Consider the following 14,923-nt stretch of genomic DNA (forward strand, 5'->3'; position numbering starts at 1 on the left):
TTTTATTGGCTGGGCACCGGTGGCTCACACCTGTAATCCCAGCACCTTGGGAGGCCAAAGTGGGTGGATCACTTGAGGTCAGGGGTTCGAGACCCACCTGGCCAACATGGTGAAACTTCGTCTCTACTAAAAGTACAAAAATTAGCCGGGCGTGGCGGTGCATTCTTGTAATCCCAGCTACTCAGGAAGCTGAGGGGGGAGGATCTCTTGAACTCCGGAGGCAGAGGTTGCGGTGAGCAGAGATCGTGCCACTGCCCTTCAGCCTGGGTGACAGAGCAAGACTCCGTCCCCCACCCTCCAAAAAACCCAAAACAAAGGACAAATATCTATACCTCATATCCCTACATGTTTGCAGAAAGGTTCTGCTTTGAGCTGGATCCGTATAATATTATGACAGGTGATATCCTAACATCATTCCACATTTGCCTCTTTGGCATCTGGAAAATAATCCAGTTTTAATTCCGAAACACCCCATCACCCTAAACGCTCCGACACTGGTCCTTAAACACTGTGTCCCCCCACCCCAAGACAGTGCATTCTTCTCCTCACCCCCCTCCCCCACCGCCCGCCAACAGTCCTACTCCCTTATCCCTCACTGGTGTTCCAGTTGGGACTCTTGCTGGTAGGGTGTCTAGAGGTGGGTTCAAAACGTACAAAGGTAAAAGCCATTTAAAGAAAGAGATAGAGGACATGTTTTCCTTTCACTCCGATCATCTGCCGTATTGAAGAGCGCTTTCTGCTTTCCCGGTGAGTATCAGAGTATTCAAACATATTCGTTTTCTGGAGAGAAACATGTAAGCCTCAAATATCCTACGAGAGGCCCTATGCTACTTGAGGGTACTCAGTGAAGATTTCAGGTACATACAATGCACTTGTCTGGAAGCCTGTGGACAAATGTAAAAAGGGGTTTCTAGGGAATTATTTTCTGTTTCCTTTCTGCTTCATTTTAAGTTTCTGCTAACGCCCCTGACCCCGCAACTGCTCACGACCTCCGTCAAAGTCAACCTTTCCCACCGCGTGGAGTGAGTTGGGATGCATACCGGGAGTTGCATAAAAGTGTTTGAGAAAGGGAGATGCAGAGTTGAACAAAAGTGTTTCCCGGTGGGGGTTGGCGAGCGGAAAGCAGCAGGTGGCCGGGGCGGGTGGAACCCAGCGCGAGCGCAGAGTATCTCTGGCGCGGGTATTCGGTGCAGCGGGTCCGCGGGAACCTTGGATGCGCGGAAGTCCCGGGACCGGGTGACGGACTGGGCTGCGACTGCGGCCAGGTGAGATTGGGAGCGGAAGGCGGCGGCGGCGCCGGGGCGAGGGCACCGGCCCTGTAGGCCTCCGACAAGGGCGCAGCCGTGCGCTGCGCCCGGGCGCGCAGTGTTGACCCGCGTCCTAGCAACAGGCGGGCGCCGACTGTGGCGGGGCAGGGCGCTGCAGGTGAGTGCGGCTGGAGGTCTCCAGGCCCACCCCCGCGGGGGCTCTGCAGCAGGCCGCATGGATCGGGAAACCGAGGCAGCTCTCTGGCCCCGCCGCTGCTGCTCTCGCCTGCTCCCTTTTCCCTCCTGGGGACCAAGACCCGCCCCCTTTCTTTCTCTCTCCCAGGCGCATCTCGCACCTTCCTCCCCGCGAGACCCTGCCTGCGCCCTAGGTTGAGGACCGTCTGCTCCTCCGTCCTCGCGCCCCGCTCTGCACTACCCCGGCCCCTTCACCTCCCGGATCCGCTCTCCACTTCTCCCGCCGCTTCCCTGCCTCCCCTTCCCCCAGGCCGTCTTTCTCCTCCGGCCTTGCGGCTCGGCCTCCCGCTCCCACCATGGTCTTCGCCGTCCCTTCCCTCCTCGTCCCCTTAGTGAATCCATCCCTGGAAACTTAGGGTCCCAGCTCTGACGCCCACTTCTTGTAAAGAGTCTACTGGGGGCCGTCATCCCACACTAGGCTTAGCTTTAGTTTTACTTAGGGCCCTGTTCATGCCAGTTCTGAAAGTTCGATTTTCTGCAGGTCTTACTGAATAACTTCTGCGTTCTCGGAAAGCCGTGTGTGCACGGACTCCCGGTGGATGTTACCAACCACATTCACAGATCTCAGAGCTGATGGCTGCCTTTCCATACCCCCTAAAGAATTCGGTTGTGCTTCTGTTTAAGTCTTAATGACGTGATTCCCGGATGGGTTTTATTTCCCTAATGATGCTGGAAGCTTGAAATTGACCCTTAGAAAGAAAAACAATCTATGGTATCCATTGGATAAAGAGATTCCCAGTTTATGTAAACATCCCAGTTTACGTAAATACGTAACCAAAACTTTTTTCCTTTTAATCTTTAAACTTTCTTTACTTCAAAGGTATGTGCTGTGTATTTACATGGATTCATTTTAACTATGGTTCTTAAGCCAAAAGAGCTTGGCAATGGGTAGAAACTGGGGAGCAACTGGTCTTGATTTTAAAATCTCAGTTTTGAGTTATACTGACCATTTTTTGAACACCATTTATTTATTTATTTTCTAATAACATTGAACTTGCCTTCTGGATTGTCATAGGCCACCCTGAGGTTTTCTAAAGCTGACCAACCTTCTTGAATAAAACTTGTGTACTGCTACGGTTCACTAGACTTGGAAATACGATTTGAATAGATTCAAATGTTCCATTTCTGTCAAAATTTATCTTGACGAAAATAATGATTTTGCATTTCTTAATTCTGTGCTAAGGGTCCTTCAAGAAGTTACTATATGGTATGTTGACTACCATAGCGTTACATAATCTATTTAATTTCACATTTTTTCTTTAAAAATGTGCAAGAAGCAATCTTTATAAGATTACCAAAACAAATGTTATGCTTGAGATTAAAGACAGACAGAACTGTTCACCTAAGCCTTTCTGTGTAAGATAAAAAGCTATTTGCATTTATTTCACACTATTTTACACTGATTTGCACTTATTTTATGCAACAATGGGAAACTCAAGAGTCTCACACATACACATCAGAACATATTTATGTGTTTAAATCTAAAGCATTTCTCATCGGTTAGCAATTGAAACAAAATGCTGGAATAGTAAGACAAATGCCCAGAACAAATTTGTGCACTAACTTCTATGCTTTATTTCATGAACACTTTGGTATATATGTCTGGATCAGTTGTTCTCAACCCTATCTGATCCAGTACTTGGGTTTTAAAACAAATATGTTGTAATGCTGCTTTGCTATCCTGAAATCAAGATGGTAGATTATAATCTTACATATTGAATGTAGTTTTAAATATTGGTAGCATGCTAACTATAAAATGAAAGAAAATAATTGTAAGAAAATACCGGCATGTAAACACTCAAGTACCACTACACTAGAATATATAAGGAAGTAGTCAGATGTCCACCCTTACACAGAATGACTGAACACAGCAGCCCCAAATGCAGACTGATACAGACATGCCATGCAACTTAAATTTCTCAAATAACATTGCCATCAATGGTGTCATTTTCCAAAATGCTGAGCTCTTGGTAAAATTCCATGTAAAACAAAATATGTACAACCTTCCTTTCATTTACGATAGCTACAATTCTGGAAAATTCAGGGTGTATTAAAACTGTGACAAAATACTCTGCAATTTTTGCGAAGTGCAGAAAAATTCTAGGCTCAGGTAGTGCTTAGCTGAAGTTTTTCACTTACCAGATGCCTGGAGGTTACAGCAGAATTATTCCTTTTGAGGTACTGTCTTGCACAGAAGGATATTTTACATTGTCTGTCCTCAACACTAAAGGCCGATAACGCCCCCTTTCCTATCATGTTGATAACTACACATCTCTATAATATTTCTATACTCTTTATCAGCAGGAAGTACTGTCCTGTTGCGATCCAATGATCTCCTGTGATTGAATTTAATAGATAGTTCTAAGATTTAATACAGTACAGAATGTAAAATCTTCAAGTCCAATCTTTGCACTTTAAGCCTTTGTAATAATGATGGGAGAAAAAAGCTAATTTTATTCTATATTTAACCGTATAACCATTCTTCTAATATTCTGGAAGAAAGATTTTATCAGTAAGTGTTATTACAAATGAGAAAAGAGACGAGTATAGATTATCTGCCAAAAAAGCCTTCAATGTTCATTACGAAGTCAGAACTTGCTTTCTAACTTGGCTTTTATTTAATGTTACAGATATTGTTACTTTTTAAAAGATCTTCTTTTACAGACTAATTTCTATTAAGCCAGTGTGAAATTTGTCTCACTTGAATTTGTTTTAAATTTTACTGCTAGACTCTTCCGATAACTAATTCAGATAAAAAGTCTGAAAGACTTTCACTTATTCCTACATCTCTCACATTAACTCTTAAGAAGGTTGTGAATTACAGTAAAATGCCATTCTGGGCAGGATATACAGGCAGGGAAAATAGTATTTGGATTGTCCAGATATTCTGGTAATAGGATCAATGTGTCCTATATCAATTTCAAGAAAAAAATTATATTTCACAATACTGTTCTTATTCTATTTCTTTTTTAACTCAGAAGGCACTTGGGAAACCTGGAGCTATTAGAATCATGTTCTTCAGTCATCATTGTGATGATGCAGATATTATCACTATAAGAAAGTCGGGGTAACAGTATTCAGTTTAACAGTATAATTCTAAACAGTGTGTGTCCTGGCTCAGAGGAGTGTTTGTCCCTGAAACTGCTGGCTCCCAACAGAGCTGTGAACAAAAGCCCTTAATACTAACCTCTTCCACTTCTTTGTTTTCCACTCTTGGAGTTTTCTGTTTGGGTTTTATGCTTATCTGTTTGAATCCTCTCTCTCAGGCCCCAGGGAAATTAGAAAGAAGTTATTAATTTCAGGGCAAATACTGGAAATTTCTTAAATACTAGTCAATTTTACCTAGTGCTGGTTTACTACTTCATTGAACTGAAGAGCAATTAGGTAATTTTAAAAAATCAGTCTTTGAAGATTAATAAGCAGAATGTGGGGTGGGGAGTACTAGTTTAAAGTCTTGAGAATGAAAAATGTACCAGGGAAAAGGTGGATGCTATTGTCTCTTTCTCTTTCTGCTCTGATGTAGTGCATGTGCTAAGCTCAGATCTGAGCACTGGCGGATCCCATGGGTGTGGCTCTGACAAAATCGGCGCAGTGGACTGCTGTTGGGCATGGAACTAGAACCCTCGAAATCACCCCTCTAAATGAAGCGATATTGAAAGAAATTATTATGTTTGTGGAGAGTTTTATCTATAAACATCCTCAAGAGGCAAAATTTGTTTTTGCGGAACCACTTGAGTGGAACACAAGTTTGGCGCCCTCAGCATTTGGATCAGGTTATGTTGTCAGGTAAGCCAGTTACTTGCTTCTAGGATTTGATATCTTCGTTGTACATATTTTTATCAATTGGTTCTAGGTATGGGGGTAAGTCACCTAACCTCTCTGAACCTCACAAGCCCTCTAAACCAGGGATTGCGAACCAGAGATACACAGGTGAAGTCAGGATATTCAGCTTGGCCAAAACATTCTAAGTTTTAAATTTAAGTTTTTAAATTAAACACAATTTTAATTTTCGTGGGTAAATTTCTTTGGACAAGGTATCCATTATCCAAGTCACCACACTGTCAACATTTATTGCTGCTTTATGCCTGGCCTTTCCACCCATATGTGGGGGTGTGTGTGTGTGTGTATATATATATATATATGGGAGATAGGGTCTCGCTATGTTGCCCGGGGTGGTCTCAAATTTCTGGCCTCAAGTGATTCTCCTGTCTCAGCCTTCTAAAATGCTAGGATTACAGGCATGAGCCACCACCCCAGGTCATCCATATTCTTCTGAATTTTATTTCTATAAATGTGTAGGGTACTTCCGTATTACCTGCCAGATGCCAGGAGCCGTTGGTTTTGTGGCCTCTGATGTAGATGATATCTCTTCTGGTATTTAAATTGATCAGTTCCTGGGATAGAAGCAGGAGGCGGGCCGGGAGGGGTGATGAATAATGAATTTTGATTTTGCTCAATATAAGGGAGAGAATTCTTAAGAATTACTGTTGTCCTCAGATGAGAGCCTTTCAAATCTGAGATGAAAAAAAATTTACTTCTGTCTTAAACAGTGAACTCTCAATCTATCTCATTCAAACATGGCTAAAAAATACATACACCCACAAAAAAATGCATAAATTATGTGAACAAATTAAATATAATTATATAAGAATGTATTATTTCATTAAGCATAATTATACAATAAGCTAACACACACACACACACACACACACACACACATATTTTTGCCAGTCGCAGTTTGTTTTGCACTTTAGGCATTCTATTTTCTACCGCCTTGTTCTTCTTTGGTTTGGATATGAACTTTTAAAGTCTGCGTATTAAAAACAGTTCCGTAGGAAGCCAAAGCTTCCTCTAGATGCCTTTTCCCTTTTCTCCCTTTGGGATTATTTGTGAGAATAAATTCAGAATTTCATTTTTAGAACTGCAGCAAAACCATTCTTAAACTGCATTTCAAGAGCTTTTTAATTCTCCTATTGGTCGGCCTTCTCTCTGAGTTGTTTGAAGTCATATTTATTTATTTATTTTTTCTGGAGACGGAGTCTCGCTCTTTCGCCCAAGCTGGAGTGCAGTGGTGCAGTGTCGGCTCACTGCAACTTCTGCCTCTCAGATTCAAGTGGTTCTCCTGCCTCAGCCTCCTAAGTAGCTGGGAATATAGGCGCCTGCCACCACGCCTGGCTAATTTTTTGTATTTTAGTAGAGATGGGGTTTCACTGTGTTGCCCAGGCTGGTCTTGAACTCCTGAGCTCAGGCAACCCACCTGCCTCAGCCTCCCAAAGGGTTAGGATTACAGGTGTGAACCACCAAGCCCAGCCTGAAATCTTATTTTTTTTTTAATGGTGCATTTTATTTCTAACTGTGCCAGTGGTAACTTTCTCCAGAAGTGCTTGTTATTTCTGTATTGTTCAGCTTTTTTCCTAACCTTTGAAATATGGTCTTCTATGTAAAACAAATTTAAAACATATTAACTACTTGGCTGATCACATGGCTCACACCTGTAATCCCAACACTTTGAGAGGCCGAGGTGGGCCGATCACCAGAGATCAGGAGTTCAAGACCAGACTAGCCAATATGGTGAATTCCCGTCTCTACTGAAAAGACAAAAACTAGCTGGGTGTGGTGGCATGTTCCTATAATCCCAGCTACTAGGGAGGCTGAGGCAGGAGAATTGCTTGAATCTGGGAGGTGGAGATTGCAGTGAGCCCAGATTGTGCCACAGAACTCCAACCTGGGTGACAGAGAGAAACTCCATCTCAAAAAAAAATTATTTTTTTTGTAATAAAAATGCATTTAAAGCAGATGACAGAAAAGAATATCATGATTGTAACTGCTTTGCCTCTGTACAAATTTTGTGCTCCAAGCACAAACATGACCACATCTGACCCCTGGTTAGGTTGGCTGTGACACACACCACTCAAATCTATCACTATTTCCCCTCTATTCTTGTCTAGATTCTTTTTGCTTTGTTTCCATTCTTATATCTCAGCACACAATTATGTTTGTATTTATTTAAGACAGGGTCTGGCTCTGTTGCCCAGGCTGGAGTGCAGCGGCGTGATCATAGCTCACTGCAGCTCAAACTCCTGGGCTCAATGGATCCTCCCACCTCAGCCCCTTGAGCAGCTAGGACTATAGGCACATACTACTATGCCTGGTCAGTTTTTCTAATTTTTTGTAGAGACAGGATCTCACCATGTTGCTCTGACCCGTCTTGTACTTTTGGCCTCAAGAGATCCTTCTACCTTGGCCCCCTGAATTGCTGGCATTTCAGACCTGAGCCGCTGTGCCCAGCTCTGCATACAGTCTTTATGCACAGTGTTCCCTCCTGAGAAGGACATTTTTACATTTTGAAACAATTACCCCTTGATTTTTGTATTTCTGTCATGTTTACTGTGCAACTTTTCCTTGGGCTAATTTCTCAGTCCGTTCTTTTTGTGTCTGACCGTTATTGATGATATCTTTGATGTTGGAAGGGTAGAGAGAGGTATTGCCATTGTATCTGAAGGAAACTGTGCTTGCCTGGCTCTGATGAAAACCAAGATCACCTTGAAGATGGCAAAGGGTACAGCTGAGATTTTGGTCATAACGGAGAATACCAGATGCTTTAACATGCAGATCTTGACTGTACCCCTTGGTCTACTCCCCAAACCAAAGAAAGTTCAGTAACCTGTAGCCACTCGGTGTTTGCTACGACAACAAGTGATGTCAACCAGAGATATTCTCAATTGCCCAAAGAATTTATTATCAAAACAGTCCCCATGATCTCATTCATTGCCCTTTGGACCAAGCACACTCCTTTGACTTCTCTGCTGTTAGTACACTACTTATACATTTATTGAAAGTGGGGAAGCTACTTTCCTTCCAGACAGGACTCAGGTCTGGGCATCCATGTGTAAGACCAAGATTATCCTGAAGGATTTGAGCTTGGAGTCTCCGGATGTGTTTCTACCAAATAGGAATGTCCTTGGATCTTTTAAAGTAAAGGTGGATGCCTCTCCTTGTGGGTAGACCTCTCAGGCCTCCTGTTCCAAAACAAGTTAAGTTTTATCTACACTGGAATTCTGCCAAAGTAGATAAATTGCCCCTTTTTTGTTGATCTCTGCAGACATTGATGGGAATATATTTATATTTGTGGCCTTAGTTCTCATTTGACGTTGCACATTCCAAATGCACTGTGGGCAACAGTCAATAAAAGTTTGATCATCCTTTTTCTGATTAGGCTAATGAGCATCTGATACTGAAACTGATATTTCAGTCACACACTGGAAAGGTTTTATGTTTCATCAACCGCCTTCTGTCCTTTTGTGCAGATTGTTATTGATTGAATAGATGGGCATAGCCCTGTTCATGTTACATGATTGTCTTTTCCTTAGAATCATTCCAGTGTTTTCACCCTGTTATAACATTTGTCATCATCTCTCCACGTTCCCTCTTGGGGTGGGGGCTGGGGATCAAATAGCTCTACTTTCATTTCATGGAAATTGTAGGTCTCTTTGTATTATCATTTGCAATTGCTTTTGTTCTTGTCAGACCGGATGAAATTAATAATCTTCCTAAAACACCTCAGAATGAAGCCTAAATATGCTGTAAACGAAGAACAAATGACGCCACTCAATGGCAGTACCATCTGTGGTGCGTAGAACTGAGGCACTTTGATTCATTTGAATGTAGCTTGGGAAATTTATAAATTGGATAAGTGCTTAGAATCACGTAGTGAAAATGTTGTGACGTGATTTTTTTTCCTTCTCTGGTAGAACTACAGTATGATTTTGAATCAAATGTGCTATAATATTGTCATATTTTAGTTTTAAATCTCACTCCACTGCATCTCAGTGATATATATGCATTGAGATAAAAATATGTTCTGGTAGGAGTTGGGACAGGAAGTCAGATCGCCTGAGCAATAGCTCTCTTCCCCGCGAGAATGCACAATTCACACACAATTCATACCTTTCTGGACCTTAACTTTATGATCAATGTCATGAAGGGCTGAATTTACATGATCTCTAAGGTTACACTCAACTTATAAAATAATATTGTTTTATGAGACAGTAATTATTGCATTTTGGTAAAATTTCTAAGTCACAGTAGTAGGGTCAGTGGCCATAAGTTTTGCTACTGAGCTCTTTATTTTTTGTCTCTGAGAACTGCTAGTTTCTTAGCTATAGACTTATTTTCTATATTACTATTTAGACATACATTTATTAAGTAATAAGACACTAAATGAGGCCAGGTGTTGTGGCCCATGCCAGTAATCCCAGCACTTTGGGAGGTGGCGATGGAAGGATGAGTTGAATGCAGGAGTCCAAGGCTAGCCTAGGCAACATAGCAAGACCCTGTCTCTAAAAAATAAATAATAAATAATTAAACAGACCAATAAATAAATAAACAGCCAGGTGTAGTGGTGTGCGGCTGTAGTCCTATCAACTTGGGAGGCTGAGGGAGAAGGATCCCTTGAGCCCAGGAGTTTGAGGCTGCAGGGAGCTATGACTGTGCCACTGCACTCCAGCCTGGGTGACAGAGCAAGATCTTGTCTCTTAAAAAAAAGGGACACTAAACTCGATACTGGGGATTAAAGAAAAAAGACATTTTTCTGTTTTCTTGCTGTAGAGTATAAACAGAATTTTTAGCACCCTTCCATGGCTCTGGTTTAAAAGTGTCTCCATCAGGTCATTGGAGTTTTTGATAGCTCATTCTTCCTGATGTTCACAAGGTGGGTGCAGCATTTTTCTTTCTAAGAGCTCATTCTTCAGGTGTTAGAAACTGTGAGCCTAAAAACTGAAACTTCCTCTTCAAAATCTTGTCGATAGCTGGTGTTTTTTATTTTTTAAATCTATTTTTATTTTATTTTTTGAGATGGAGTCTCACTCTGTCACTCAGGTTGGAGCACAGTGGTGTGATGTTGGCTCACTGCAACCTCCACCTCCAAGGCTCAAGTGATCCTCTCACCTCAGCCTCCCAAGTAGCTGGGACCACAAGCACATGCCGCCATGCCTGGTTAATGTAGCTGGCATTTTATTTCTTACTTCTTTGTTAAGTTACAGGCTTCAACTGGTAGGAGCAATGAAAAATGTCACCCGTAACCTTTGCTTTCTCACTAGGAGTTTCACTCTCTCTAGTTAAGTAGCTTGGTATCTTTGGCATTCGGTCAGCCTATTACTTAGCCCTCTCACCATCCACTTAGTGTTAAGTGGCCAGCCCTTGATGTGAGTAACTTTTAGGTAACAGGCCTTTAAGAAATCTCTTCAGTCCTAAGGACATTATTCCAGAAGCTTAATTTTAGAGAAAATATACATTTTGTCAACAATGCATATCATTGGCAAGTCTAGAAATATTTTATTCATTCATTTATTCCACAGATGTTTACCAAATGTCTTCTATGTGCAGTTCCTATATGAAGTGCTGGAGATAGGGGCAGTCCCTATCTGCACCCAGCAGAATCAGACTCATCAAGTCCTTCTGTGAGCCCTCTTTTGCTGCTGTAACACATTGCCACAAATCTAATGGCTTAACACACACAAATGTATTTTCTGATAGTTCTAGAGGTCAGAAGTCTAAAATGAATCTGCAGGGCTAAAATCAAGGTATCGGCAGGGTTGCATTCCTTCTGGAGGCTTAAGAATTTATTCTTTGCTTTTCCAACTTCTAGAGGCCCCTATGTTCCTTGGCTCATGACTCATAGCTCATGGCTCCTTGGCTCAAGGCCCCACATCACTCTGACCACTGCTTCCATCAGCATATCCGTGTCACTGCCTCTGTCCCTCCTGTCTTCCTCTTATAAGAACCCTGGTGATTATGTTTGGCTCCCTCCAGATACCCAGAATAGTCTCCCCATCTCAGGATCCTTGACTTAATTTCTACGCAAAGTCCCTTTTGCCATGTAAGGTGACATGTTCGTAGGTTTTGGAGATTCGGATGTGAACATTATTCTGTCTCCCCTAGTTCCTATCCTCTTGTTTTTATTCTAGTGAGATCATCAGTAATAAGTAATCTGGGTCAGTCAGATTTACTTTTTCTGATGAACTAGCAACATTTTATATCTATGTATCTACATTGCAATTCAAAGTATATTAGATTAGACCAGGTGTGGTGGCTCACACCTGTAATCCCAGTACTCTGGGAGGCTGAGGTTGTGGATCCCTTAAGCTCAGGGATTCAAGACTAGCCTGGCCAACATGGTGTAACCCTGTGTCTACTAAAAATACAAAAATTAGCGAGGCATAGTGGCACACACCTCTAGTTCCAGCTACTTGGAGGCTGAGGTGGGAGGATTGCTTGAGCTCAGGAGGCAGATGTTGCAGTGACCCGAGATCATGCCACTGCACTCCAACCTGGGTGACCAAGTGATACCCTGTCTCAAAAAAAAAAAAAAAAAGGCTAGATCAGGTGTTAAGCTGTCAGGAGTTTCATCAGAGATAGCCTCCTGTAATACAAAACCTAGACAGTTTAGTTAATGTTGTAAGTGGTAGAAATCTATAGAAATCACTTCCTTGAAAACATCTTAATATTTTTTTAAATGCCAACCTGAAAAAAAAATCATTAAAATGGATAGAAACACAAAGCTAGGAGACTCAATAACTTTTGATCAGAAAGAGTCCGTTGAGAAAAACTGCCTGTTATCCCAAGGCAAACCAAATAAAGGAGTTTAGAGTGGGAAAGGAATTCACAGAGAGAATCCAGTTTGCCTCGAATTTGCTTTTTTTTTTTCCCCATATCTTTTTTATTCATAAACACAGTGTAGCCAAGAAAACTTCTAACCACTAGTTACTGTGGTGTAAAAATTTTATAAATAAAATAACATTAGAAATCTCCAAAGCATGAATGGTTTTGCAGAACCAATGATTTTTAAAAAGATGCCAGAAATCAACACGTTTTAGAAAACAAAAACTGTGACTATTTGAGTCCAATTGTGAATTCAAGAAATTGCTAAAAAAAAAATATTCCTTGGTTATATCCTATTGGTCACTAGGGTTGCTGGTAAGTTTGAGGATTTAAGTGGAAGAAAGTGGGAAAATAGATGAGCTACTAACCAGATGTATTTATATTTTCTGTATTTTATAATGAGATATAGGAATAATCTGTCTACATGTCTTAAATTTAACTTCTATTGGCCTCCAGGTAGCATGAAGCTTTCCATTTTTTTATTTTTATTTTTAGTGAAACAACAGTCAAATCAGAAGAAGTTGATAAAAATGGACAGCCTTTTCTATTTCTCTCTGTACCACAAATTAAAATTAGGAGCTTTGGGCAGCTGTCACGCTTGTTACTTATTGCCAAAACTGCGAAGTTGAAGGAAGCCCAAGCATGTGTTGAAGGTGATCTTAATGCTCCAGTCTGTGATTTGAACTTTTAGAAATAATTTTGCTGGGGAAGTGGGGAAAGGGTGGGAGGATCATTTGTTAGAGTCTCTTGAAAAAATTTCTACAATCTACAAGGTAAAAAGTCAAATGTACAACTGCATGAAAATGTTACTAATTTTCCTTGGCTGCAATATTATGCTCCTATCAAATTTCAGCTTTAAAATGAAAGGCCTGTTACCTTACCACTGGTAAATTTCTAGGTTTCTGATTTTAGCATGTGGTTTGAAAGAGAACCTTCTCAGCTTCTGGAAAGCACAGGGGGCTGTAGCCTGTTAGGTCAGCGTCAGGAGAGAAGACAGATGACAAGGGCCGGCCTCTGAATCCACTCTCTCTCAGCCTACTGCCAAGGAATAGATTGAATGATTACAATCTATTTCCTTTCAAATGAACGTAGGCTCTTTCTTTTGCAGAGACAGCCTTTAATAATCTCCCTTTCCACTTTTCTCAGTCATAGTCTGCTGTGGGCTTCACAGCCTTCTGTGAATAGTTACAGTCATTCAAATCTGTGACAAATATTTTTCTTCTTCTTAAAGATATGTGATGTTTGCACTATCATCTAATCATCCAACATGCAAAAAATGAATGTGGTTGCCTGCTATAATTGTGTTTTAAATGTTTCTTATGAGTAGAAATATCTAATCATAGGTGACAATGTATGTGTTTTGCTTTATTGGAATTCTGTGACCAATGGGTTTCTGGCACAAGGTATTTGAATTCTGCCCATTTCTGTGTGAGATAGGAAGAGGATCTTTTTTAAATTTTATTTTAAAGATGCCAACCTCAGGATGGCAACCTCTTTTTATGCCTTGACTATTACTCCTTATTAGGTGAGGGTATTATGTCTTGAAGAGTAAAGCTGAATTCAAGAAGGTAGTTAATAGATGAAGGATTGTTCATTCAATTCAACTTAATTGGTAGACATAATACATAGATTTCTATATAGCTAAATACTTCTCCATTAGCTAAATACTTATCCTTTGCTGCATTTTGCCATTTCTGCAAGAATTTTGGTATAACCCCTAGTTTCATGTCCAGGTTGCGTAGTACATGGCAATTTGGTAGTCAGGTTTATGCCATTCCTCAGAATACACCTGCTCTGTCTTTTTGTAAATCTCTGTGTGATGACAGTCATAAGGTTGTTAAGTTGAGATGCTCAATAAATGATTGATTCCTTGGTCTCCTTTTCATTGCTCTTCTCCCCCAGTGAAGTCCTTTTCTCAGCCCTAAGTCTGTGGAATATCCCATGACCACACTGGAAGGTTAATGCCTTCACTGTACTTTTCTTCATTTCATTTAAGTTAAGCTTTCTGAATTAGTCTCACAGGCCTTCCTCTCCACTCTCATCTCAATGCATATATACTTTCATTTTCTCAAATTTCTCTATTCTAAACAAGGGTTTTCCCCTTTCTCCTTCATTTTCAACCATATTAGTTTTTAACATTAACCAAATTCTGTTTTCAGCATCTCTAGGTTCAATTTTCACATCTTTATCTGCCTTGATCATGAATTGGTATTTGTTTTTCACTATAATTTTAATATATATGTAATTGCATTATACATATATATATGGCTAGATGTGTTTTGCAGCTGTAAGATCACATGGCATTGCAAATATTAAGCAGTTTGAATAGGTGCAAAAGAGTGCTAGGGGGTCTGTAGCCTTAGGAAAGCATGCTATTTTGGAAAGAAAGCCTTTATAAATACCCAGCCCTGCTACACACACACATACACACATGCCCGTATAGTTCTAGTGATGATTCTTTTAAGGAGATCACTATTTCTCTATCTTCAAATACATTCTGAATATATTAATTGAATGTGCATTCTGAACAAAGCTCCACAGCCAATTAAAAAAGAAAGAAAGAATGACTGTCTTGGTCTTTGTGCTATTAGGGAGATATATAGATGATATTACAATAGAAACTAGAGCATCTCATGAGATAGAAGAAAGTTCCTAAAAGCAATGGAATCTCAGACGTAGAGATGAATTCTAATTGGGTCGATTAGAAAAAGCTTAATGAAAGAAACACATTTGAATGGACTTTGAAGGATTTATTAGTCTTA

General features: G+C 40.7%; 1 protein-coding gene across 2 annotated transcripts in view; it reads left to right on the plus strand.

The window, feature by feature from the left end:
- Positions 1-1,175: 1,175 nt before the first annotated feature.
- Positions 1,176-14,923, plus strand: part of ARMC4 (armadillo repeat containing 4) — a 197,761-nt gene continuing 184,013 nt past the window's right edge. Inside the window, exons 1-3 of one of the 2 annotated variants that reach the window (XM_011949218.1) lie at positions 1,176-1,236; positions 5,026-5,288; positions 12,657-12,814. In XM_011949218.1, the coding sequence (XP_011804608.1) occupies positions 5,065-5,288; positions 12,657-12,814 (382 nt within the window). In that variant the 5' untranslated portion in view covers positions 1,176-1,236; positions 5,026-5,064. Of the gene's footprint in view, positions 1,237-1,320; positions 1,426-5,025; positions 5,289-12,656; positions 12,815-14,923 lie in introns of those variants that run through there. The other variant, XM_011949217.1, reaches the window with a different exon arrangement.

The sequence above is a fragment of the Colobus angolensis genome, unplaced genomic scaffold (genome assembly GCF_000951035.1).
Source record: "Colobus angolensis palliatus isolate OR3802 unplaced genomic scaffold, Cang.pa_1.0 Scaffold293, whole genome shotgun sequence".
Lineage (NCBI taxonomy): Eukaryota > Metazoa > Chordata > Mammalia > Primates > Cercopithecidae > Colobus > Colobus angolensis.